Source organism: Chiroxiphia lanceolata, chromosome 1 (genome assembly GCF_009829145.1).
Source record: "Chiroxiphia lanceolata isolate bChiLan1 chromosome 1, bChiLan1.pri, whole genome shotgun sequence".
Classification (NCBI taxonomy): Eukaryota; Metazoa; Chordata; class Aves; order Passeriformes; family Pipridae; genus Chiroxiphia; species Chiroxiphia lanceolata.
In genome coordinates this window covers 76,999,400-77,010,533 of record NC_045637.1, presented here as the reverse complement: position 1 = coordinate 77,010,533, position 11,134 = coordinate 76,999,400, and the positions used below count along the sequence as shown (strand labels likewise).

Sequence of the window (11,134 nt, the reverse complement as noted above, 5' to 3'; positions counted from 1 at the left end):
TAGAGAAGACCCAGAATATGTTTAAATATCAGTGGTATTGTTTCTACCTTTTCGTCATGTACTGTGCACTAAAGGGGCAAATTAAGCAAAGCTCATAAAGACATGAAGTATTGCAGAACTGTAGGCAGATTCCATGAAGAAAATTAGGTGAAGTCCAGGAGCATTTCAAATAGTGTCTTAGTACTCCAAGGTCAGCACAGTAATTCTGTATGCACTATTTTTTCCATTGTCTTGGTTTACCATGCATGACTTCAGCCCTTGCACAAATCAAGGACTTGATCCTCATATAGTGCCATAGTTTCCTCCTCCTGCTTTGCTTCCAGGCATTGCCGATGCTCTGAGCCCTACAGAATAACAACCCAAGCAACCAAACACGTCTATTAGCCTCAAAAACCAGTAAGAAAATAGTAAGAAAAAGACATGATGTTTTCTTAACTCTACTTTTATCTTAGATTAATAATGGTCTTGCTTTTCCTATTTTTCTCCAGGTTTCCCTCAAAACAATATTGAAGAAAGAGTTAAGTTTTCCAACACTCATGTCTTGGTTCAGCTGTGCACTTTTGGGGCATTTGTCTAAAAACCTGGGTGTACCTTGACATCCAGCCATGAAGAGAATAGACTAATTTTTTCCAATCTTGGCAAGACGAGCACTCTTAAATCAAAACAACTTAGTCATATTATGAAAGCTGAGACCCTTGAAAATTTATATTCCTCGCTGTGTTCGGGTATTTGTGTGGGCCCAGGGCCAGAAGCAGGCAAAGGGTTTGAAGAAGAAGAGAAGGGACTTTGCATTGCTGATTTGGACAGCATTTCTGCCTCCTCCAGATGATTCTGAAAATCATATATGAACTGGCACTTGGTGATGGTTTTGTTTCTATCAAGTCTATATCACCTGGTGGTGCCCTGTCTTCCAGGCATCTAAAGGAAATTTAATTTTGATGCCAAGCATCTCAGCCAGTTGTTTAACCTGACTGAGCAGTCAACTGCCCTTACACAGCTGCTTGCGTCTGACACCTGGTAGGCCTTGTTAAAAATTAATAAAGGGAAGCAGAGATGCTTAAACTTCTTTGACTGACCAGAGGCTCCAGGCAAATTCTGGTCTTGGTTACAAAGATGTAGCACAGTTGTCTAACAGAAATCAAGAGGTTTCTTGATTTCTGAAATTCTCCCTGTAGATGCGAGGAGTGAGAGAGACCTGGAAAAGGAGTGTGTCAAGTGACCAGCTTCCCAACTTGCAGGAGTTTGAAGGAGCACAAAATTCTCTCCTTCCTCTGCTCTCTCTTCCAAATACAGACATACTTTTGTTGCAGTCTGCAGCAATAGGGCCTAAATATGCAGGGTACCAAGCCCCCAGCAAAGTTTCAAGTGCCTACTCCCCTGACAGTGAAATGATGAGGATGTTAGCTCCTGACTAGATTGGATTTTCCACTCTGAAGCATAAGGATTTTAGAAAAGAGGGTGTTGAAAACATTTGAGTTGGACAACCTTGAGCAACTCTGAATAACGGCATTGCAAGCAAGAAATGAACATGTGCTCCGTGTCAGGGACCTGTTGAGACGAACACCAAAACATGAAAACAGCTGCAAAGGTCCATGTAGCTGAACAGTCTGTCTGGCTGTAGCCAAAACCAGATGCCTAGAGAGAAGCACAAGAACAGAGTAAGCGTATTTTCCCAGCATAGCCTGCCAGGCTCCAACACTTGGTGCCTCAGGCATTTCCTGAGCCAGAGGTTGTCTGTTGTATTTAGTAGCTGCACACAGACTTTTCCTCCACAACCTAGTCCAGTCTTTTCTTAAATGATGTGAACATCTAGCATCCACAACACACTGTGGAAAGGGTCCAAGGCTTTAACACATGGCAAACAAAAAACTACTTTAATTTGCTATGGATCAGTTACCTACTGGTTTCACTTGATGTCCTCAACCTTTTTTTTTTTCCTTTTTAAATTATTAGTCACGGTAAACATTCAGTACCTTCATCCATTAAGCCACCTATGATTACATGACCTTTGTCATATGTGTCATATCTCACCTCAGTTAACTCTTTTCCAGATGAAGCATCCTAGGCCACCCTGTGATGCCAGACACAGAAGCCATTCTCAAGCTTTTTTCTGGTGTTCTCAGCACCCCAGCCTGACAGGTCCCCCCAGGTATTTACTGACCCTTTGGATTTCTTGTAGAAAAACTGTGTTGATTCTTCCCTACAGCCACATTTATACATGTTCTCACTACAGGTAATCTTTATGATAACTTTCAATTTACCCTCCAGCTTCACAGAAGCACATTTTACTCCCATGGCAAAAATTATCTTTTAAGCAAGAGATTACACATTACCACTTCCAGCTCAGCTTTCAGTCCTGAATTCCTTTACTCTCTTTATTGGGCATTTTGATGCAATTTTCCCTTACCTTTTTTTTTTTTTTGGCAGGAGAAAGGAAGGCTGCTTTATCATGCTTTCAAATTTAACCTGCCAGAAGTTCATGAACTTCAAAGTTCAGGCTGCAAGGCTGTCTTGCGTCTCCATTGATTTATCTTACAAAAAATAGACCAATGTTCACAAATCAGACACGCCTCTGATCTGAAGATAAGCCAGTCTCAGTGTTTTTGAATGAGGTTCCCCTATAGATGGTAAATACAAAGCAACTCTAAAAGACTATTACTTAAAAAAAACCAAACCAACAAAAAACCCACCCTCCCCTTCTCATTTTACAAAAACAGGCCGAAGAGCCTGGAGTCTCTCTTAACACATACCTGTGTTGCATCTTCAAACAACCTACCCTCAGCTTATCAGGACATAGTCACCTCTGCCCTGTCACAGCTCCCTTTTCTGCTTCTGAGGAGTCCCTTTCCCAACACAGTAGTTAAGAGTTTGTTCCTGTAACTGATACTAAAGAAAACAGATGGTGATACATGCAGTTAAGGAATAAATCACTACAAAAGTACCACAAAAGACCCACAGCAGCCACTCATCCATGAAATCCAGTCTCTGACAACTGTTACGTGTCACAAACATTATGTGTTAGGTAATTCTATTTCCATGCTGAAACGCAGGTAATTACTCTGCAGTGTTATGTCACAGAAGTCACATCAATGACCAGAATACCACATGAGATACACGACCATAAAGTAATCAAATAAGAGTGTAATTCAAGTCCAGATATGTCTTATTCTTGAAAGTATTTACACAGCATACAATAGACCAGGAACAGACAACTAGAGCAAAACTGGAGTGTCAGAAAAATATAATTTGTTCTTAATAAGCATATAGAAAATTTTTTTCAGTTACCCTGATAATGGTTTAGGATATATCCTTTATATGACAAGTGATTAAGATGGGAAAACACTTGATAAGGTTTAAATTAAATTAAATTATAACCAATACATTAGCTACACTTATTTTTTTGAGCTAGAAATTCAGTTTTTCTACAGCTTTGATGTCTGTATGCGGAGGTAATAGTGTGAATGGAGTATATTCAAGAAGTAACAGAAACTTCTCAAGAATGGCCATTTACTTGATTTTAAAAAAATATTTTAAGAGCCATCAAAGACAGACAATGCAACATGAAACTGTTAAAAATATTCATTCCTTTTGGTACAAGTCCCTCTTTGCATTCTCTCTTCTCTTTATAAGATGACTTTTTCCATCTCTAGCATTTATGAGAGCTCGAGGATACAGCATGCAGTGTTTCTTTAAAAAACAAAGGAAAACTAATCTATTCTAACCCAAAGAACACAGTAGCTTTAGTGCTAGAAAGAATGGCTAAGATTTCTGTTCTGCATTAAAAGTATCAGGGTCATTTATAAAAGCTTGGGGGGGGGCATCATTTGTTTTAAAAGATCCCTCCTTCTGGTTCCTCTGGTTCTTTCTCTGGTGCCTGTTTAGTAACTGTTATATTGGCTTAATTTGACATATCTGTGGCCAACTGGATTGTTGCACTCATAATATTTTTTAAATTTGTATTAGCAGAGCCTACTTTGAAAAGATTTCTATGAACTAGTTTAAATCTCAGTCGCACCTCTAAGATCACCCAGAGGAAAGGGAAAAATGACCTGATGTTTTTACTCAGTTTTCACAGAAGCAAAAATAGAGGAAAAACCTGCTCTGAATCTGTACAGCAGGGGTGCATGAACATAAACGTCCCTCAGCTATTTTAGAGAGAAAACTGATTTAATCTGTTTAATAGCATACAGTAATGCTGTTCAGTTAAATGTATTTTTGTTAAGCTAAGTTTGAATTCTGATGTCTACTGCCTGGCAGTAACTTGAATCTACAATTATTATGCCCTTTAGCAGTCACCAAAATGGCATGAATTTGGCTCCACACTGATGCCTGTACCTTAGCAAAGCCAAGCAGCTGGTGTTGCTGAAATACAACGTCAAAGAAGAATCGGTGTTTCAAACCTATCTCACCTTGTTCTTCTCAGTAGCTTACCTCACACAAAGGTGTAAAGGTTGGAGCAAGACACTGAGGTTGACGGTCTCTCAGACCTCCATGTACATTTGGTGGCAAAGGCAGAAGTTCTGCCTGTGAAGATTTTATGGCTTCTCAAAATACATATATATATATATAAAAGGTAGATATTGGATGCATTAGATGCAAAATTACTATTTCATTTTTGGAAGGCTGTTTCAAAGTTGAGGCACTCTCACTGAAACACTTTGTCAGCCTTTCTCAGAGACTGCACCAAGGAAGTGTACTGTATTTACACGATGTTCAGTTAATTTTCTTCATGTTTCTGTTCCTACCCTAAACTTCATTCTTCAGTATTTACACTTCCTCTGGCCCAACTCTCTCTGCTCAACATGTCATATAAACCCATCTCTTTTAACCAGTGTCTTTGCTGAAAATTAAATCTTTTATCATCTCAGCCTGAGTCCCCCTTGCCCAGGAAATCTCCTTCATCCTTCTTGTTCCAGTTCTCAAAACTCCATCTTTCAACCCTGCCCTGACTTTCCAGGCAGCTTCCATATAATTCAGGTCATTTCCTCCTTCACACTGCCAGAGAGATAAACAGCTTTTAGCTTTGCCAAATCTCAGCTTTTCCAGACTACAAGCTCCAGAAGACCAGAGCATGTCCTTTTCTCCTTGGTCACAGAGTTGGAGATGTTCAAAGACATGAAATGTAGCTAAATTTGGGTGAAATTTACTGGGAGATCAGTAAGACACATCCTTGTCCTAAAGCTGACCTCCTGGCAAGGCTCACACTTTCACTCTGAAGGCCTTAGAGGAGATGAAGAGCAATGGACCGTTTTCAAAGGAAAGGTCACCTGGAGTTTAACATGAGCAAAATGACATTTCCTCCAGCTTTATTTACAGAACCAGATGAACCATTTCAACTAACATTTTCAAAGCCCAGCATGGGAAGTTTCAGCATGAATAGCTAAACTGACAAAATTATAAAAAACTGAGGGCAGGTTACTTTCCTGGGGAATGCTGGGGGAAGAGGAGCCATGCACCAACTCCATCAGAGAACTTTTCCCCTCTAAACTAACACTGGCAGCTGAGGGGCAGCCATCCTGCAGTCCAAATGATGACTGTGTTTCTTTTTAATAAAAGTTTGGACCTGCTTCAAGCCTAGGGCTAAAATTAGGTATTTTACTAGCTTTTTAATTTTTCAGTTCAAAGTCCATAAGTTTTGAGAAACCACATAAGCCACTACTGAAGGTTTCCGTCTGGACCACGGTTCTGAGTCCAAGACATCCAGCAGAAGCTGGTTTGCATTTTGTAAGAAGCCATACGAGCACAGCTCAAAGAAGCAAAAGTGTTGCACTTCACATCAATCTCATGCTGCTAATGGGGAAAATACAGTTCCACTTTTTAAAAAAGCCAAGGGAAGGATGAATATCCAGATACAGAGCTTTGGCTATAATCAGAGTGCATGGTAGTTTAGATGTGTCTTTTCTAAGAAACCTCTCTCTACAGGACACAAATTATTCCAAAGACACAAGCAACATGGCAGCCTGACTGATGTGATTCATCACTGCTTTTCTTTGATGAGATCACCACATGCTATTGCAGAGCAGAAGAAGCCTCAGTGCCTCTGCCCGAATTTTATGGTTCAAGAATCACCTATGTTTTTGCTCAGGAAATTTATGGGCTTTGCCAACTCTAAACTAGAAGACACATCAGTTACATGTTGCAACCCTTCCAGCAAACTCAGCTCCACATACACTACTTCAGTTTCTTTTCTGGTCCTCTCATCTTGCAAGTAGACATAAGAAAAAGGTTAAAAGTCAAAACAGGCAAGCTGTATCAATAAGTTAAATTCAAATTTTCTTGAAATAATAGCAACCTCAGAGTGCCAATTCAGATCATATAAGACTATGTACTTAAAGTTTGGCTAAGAAAAATTACCTTTATTCATTTTCCACCAGTGTCCCCAGAGTAGATTTTTTAGAGCATTCAAAAGGCAACACTGTACCAGTAAGTGCTCTACCCCATCACTCATTCCTTTTTACTTTTTACATCAAATATGTTAACTTGCCTTTAAATCAATGCAGGGGTCCTCCTGAAATTTTTGTACATATGCTTTTTATATACTGTTTTTGCTTTTATTTACACTTACAGTTTCCAATTATGTTTCAGGGTCAAGAAGAACCATATGAGGAAAATCAAAGTTTAAAGAGAGAGATAAGCAAGGTCATAATCTATAACAAACTTTTTTTTCCTTTTCTAGTGTAGTCATCCACCTACCTTTTGGGCTGATGTGATCATTCACCCACCTATCTTTCAAGGAAAGTTTTACAATTATTTACTATTTTCTTTTTCAGCAGCAGTTACTAAATTAGTGCAAATAACGATGCATGCTCATCAGTTACCAATATATTGCTTTATTTCTTGGTAGCAAATTAAGGCTTTATAGTGAGATTTGTACAGTACAGGCCAATTTAAACATTAGAAATTTAAAAACCATGTAGCACTATTCACTCAATTTAACATAGCCAGAAAAGTAGCCTTTTTTTTTTTTAATAAACAATTAAATGTTACTAGTGAGGCCTTATATTTCATGAGTGCAAATGGCTCAAAATCCCACCATCCTCAGGAATGGGCTCAATATTTAAATTCCTCGAGGCCATTTTTAGATAAAGGATAAACAAATAGTATAGCTGGCTCAAATAAAATATACTGTATTACTTGCTGGAGAAGAATCTCTTATTTTAAAAATATGGAAAGGAAAACCAAAGTGAAATTAACTGTCCAAGAGATGGTATCACCCCCTATTAGTCACTGACCAGTAACACTAGCAATGGCAAATTCATTTTCTGTGTCCCTCTTTGCTTTAGTACAATTTGATTTATAATTCAGAGCTGATGACATCCTCTATATTAAGAAACTCAAAATTGGAGGAATATACGTAAGTTACAGGAATTTTTGCAGCAGTAGGATAAGTTCCCTCTGCAGGTACATGTTCAAACCATTGCATTTTCCTTTTTTTTTTTTTGCAGTTTGAGAGAGCATTGCTATAAGTATTTCCTCAGTGGTTATGTATTTTTCTCAAGCATATTGATTTTCACTTCATACCAATGATTTTATTAGTGTTGTCTGGAGTTGATGGAACTACTGCTTAGGAAAACCAGACACAGTGCTTCCCTTCTTATGAGACACAGCGTTTGAGCTGAATGTATGAATTCACCTGTCAGTCAGGCACAGGGGGCCTGCCTGAAAATATCATCACCCCTCGCATGTCTGGCTTTCAGATCTGAGCATTACACGTGAAAATGCAGAGAAACAGCTGCCAGAAAACTGTGAAGAAAGTAACCATGAATTGACCACACACTCTGGGGAAGGAGGCAGTGAGATGGGGGACCTTCAAAACACTCCTGCTCATGCAAGAGCAACCATGAAGAGTACTAGGAGCTCACAGGGTCACAGGGCAATGCTGGTGTTTAATTATTTGTTGAACAGCAATTGTATCTCCAGCCTAAGGGAACACACACAAAGTTTGAAAAAAATCTAAATCTAATCTGAATAACACTGGAAGCTCCTCTGTCCCCAGGGGTGTTATCTAACATTAGGCTAATGTCTTAGAAGTTTTGAGATCAGCCATCTATCCTTTGAACTGGAAGGTCACAGAAAAGGGTCGGGTTTCTAAGTGTAATAAGGCACATACTGACTTTGCCTTAATGGACGTGGCTGGTTTGCTCAGGGAGCATCAACTGCAGTGGTGCCACAGCTGCTGAAAAGATACAGTGAAGGAACAAAGACAGACTTTCTGGTGACAATCACATAGCACAGTGATTGGGACTGCCCTCTAAGCAAGCTACTCCACAATGCCTCAGACTCTCCCCAGTGTCCTACAGTGCTATCTCAGATTGTTGCAGAATTACAGCAGCTTCTCAGGTTGGCTTTTCCTTTTGCCAGGCCACCAATATGCGGCTAGTTCTCCTTCACTCAGGTGAATATGTCATTGCTTCTCAGAGCCAGAAATCCCTATCTACTACCAGGGGGTTGTACTACACATGCAGGAGACGGCAAATTTAGAAATGAAGGCAAGTAGCGATGATTCACAAGTGACTTTCCAAGAGAATCCATGCATGGGCACAATCTCCAGATTCACTCAGTAGAAGTGCTCAGCAATGGCCAGCAGGTCTTATTCTGCCTCAGTTGAGTATATTTAAGAACATTACCTAGTATTTCCTGAGGGATTAAAATGGATGACTACCAAAAGGAAACTACGTGGGGAGAAGAGGATGCTTTATCAGCCATATTGGAAAAAGTTGGGGAACACAGACACATATTGCATAGTCAGCTTCACAAGAACAGCTGGAATTCAGATGTATTTGACACAGCTTAGCAGCATTTCCAAAGGAGGGATTATGTGCTATTTCCTTTGGAGGCAGCTACTGTAGCCTGGGACAAGATCATGGCTCTTATGGAAATGATACTCCAGTGGGGATGCTGAGCACTCATTGCTTTTGCATCAAGGCAGCCTCTCCACAGAGACCCACGGCACCTTAAAAAGTGATCATATAAAAAGCAAACAAAATAGTCCTCCAGAAACCCTCCCCACTCACAATGTACAAGAAAAGCTGACTCCCGTGAGCGACAGAAAAGACAGCATTAATGAATATGGGAGCGTGTGTTTCTACCTCAGTGTTTTTAATACTGCATTGTAATGACAGGTGTGGGGTGTCCTTTCAGAAGAAAGCAGGGTTGGTGTGCTCTATTATACAGCGCTTGCAATGTCGTTTAACAAATCGCAGAGCATCAACAGAGACATCGCAGTCCTGCACATTCAACATCTGCAGGTCAAAACAGTTGGCAGCTACAATCTGCAGGCCCTGCCCAGTGATGCTCTCACAAGATTTCAGGCTCAGGCGCTTCAGGTTGAAGCAGTTGAGGGCTAGAAACTCCAGGCCGGTGTCTGAGACCAGAGGGCACTTGCCAATATCTAGCGATTTGAGTTTTGTGCAATTTTTGGCGAGGTACTCCACGCCGTGGTCCGTGATGCCCTCGCAGCCCCGCGCGTTGAGGTAGCGCAGCTTGCTGCAGTATTTGGCTATGTAACGGATGCCCACGTCCGTGATCCGGCCGCAGTGAGCGATGCTAAGGTATCGGAGACGTGACTCCAGCTTGGCAATCTCCCGCATGCCAAAGTCACTGACGAAGCGACAGTCGCTCACGCTCAGTTCCTTAATGGACGTGCAGTAAATCATCAGGTAACGGAGACCCTCGTCGGTGATGCGGACGCAGCGGCGCAGGTACAGGTGGGTCAGCTGAGTGCAGTGGGCAGCAATGGTGTGCAGTCCTTCGTCCTCCAGGACAAAGCAGTCTGTCATGTCCAAGTAGCGAATGGAGATTTGTTTCCCGTGTAAGGGAGACAGCTTGATGGAGGCTTCACGCGTCAAACTGATGCATGTTACTTTGGAACAGCCTAAGTGGAAAAACACAGAAAGTTTAAGGAAGCAGTAAAAACAAATCACGCATCGAGGCCAGAAAGCTGGGTGTGAAATGTTGTGCTGGATTGTGATGAAGGTACCTTCGTGCTGCAAGAGCAGAATCATCCTGACTGGCTAGTCTGGATTTGCTGTGATGAGTCCTCACACCACAGGAAAGAATAAACTTCACTGGAGTCAGTGAGGTTACTCTGAGATTTTGAGCACTAGGAAAGAAACAGACTGATTTTGTCCCTATCCCAAATGTAAAATACTGGTCCTATGTTTATCAACAGACAGACTGTGATGTGTTACTGCAATACAGACCCGGTGATAATTAGAGAAAATGATACTACGTGACAACCAATGCAGTTTTTTAATCAGAGTCGGTCTCATTGCTGACTGGATGAGTTTGCAAACCAACATCTGAGGCTCTTTCACCATCCAACCTCACTATAAAAAAGACAACCCCGCCGACTCTCCCAGAAGCATTTGGAGAACAGATGTGAATCCAGCCCTGCAACGTTGGAACGATGCAAAACTGTGGCAGGATTATGTGCTTGCAGAAGGGTGGAGATTCAGATAACCTAAGGAGAATGGGGACATTTGACAGGAGCCAACAGACCGGTAAGGTCATGGGAGGATATGGACAGATGCAGAAAAGGACTGTGTCAAGTGAGAAGTCTGGCCATGGAGGTAACTATACCAGAGGAGAAACACCAGACCTTGTAAGGAAAGCCAAAGAGCTAGATGAAAGGGAAAAACATGCTCACAGACTTTCCCCATTTTTAACCACCGCTCCATACACGGTGGTGAGCAAAAGCTTTTTTTGGAAAGTGTGGTTTCTGCTGCAATGCAAACTGGCAGTCTCAGGATCCTGAGGGAAATTTTTAGCTGTGCCAAGTTCAGCTGGGCACACTGCATTAGCATAGCTAGGAACGGCTGCAAGAAAGAAGGGAGGTTCTACCTGTTACTGACCAAGGCCCAACAGTTTTAGCCATAAATGTCTACTCAGAAAAATTCTGTCAATTATGCCTATGTCAGTAGAGAAAAAAAGAAAAAGGATGTTTTCTGTATTGCTGAAACACTGGCCAGCCAGTTTGAAGTAACGCATAAAAACTGATGACTGTAGAACTCCATGTATCAGAAATCCTGCACAAATCCTGTAGTGTGGAAGTAAAGAGCAGTGTATGGAGACAACCCCAAAAACTTAAATGATTCAAACTTATACCAATTGATACAACAGGTTCTCATTCAAA

At 41.1% G+C, this 11,134-nt stretch overlaps 1 protein-coding gene across 6 annotated transcripts in view; it reads right to left on the bottom strand.

The window, feature by feature from the left end:
- Nucleotides 1-6,814: 6,814 nt before the first annotated feature.
- FBXL7 (F-box and leucine rich repeat protein 7) overlaps nt 6,815-11,134 on the bottom strand; it is a 313,883-nt gene continuing 309,563 nt past the window's right edge. For all 6 annotated transcript variants that reach the window (XM_032711572.1, XM_032711589.1, XM_032711597.1 and 3 more), the window contains one exon: nt 6,815-9,874. In XM_032711572.1, coding sequence (XP_032567463.1) covers nt 9,138-9,874 — 737 coding nt within the window. In that variant the 3' untranslated portion in view covers nt 6,815-9,137. The remainder of the gene's footprint in view (nt 9,875-11,134) is intronic.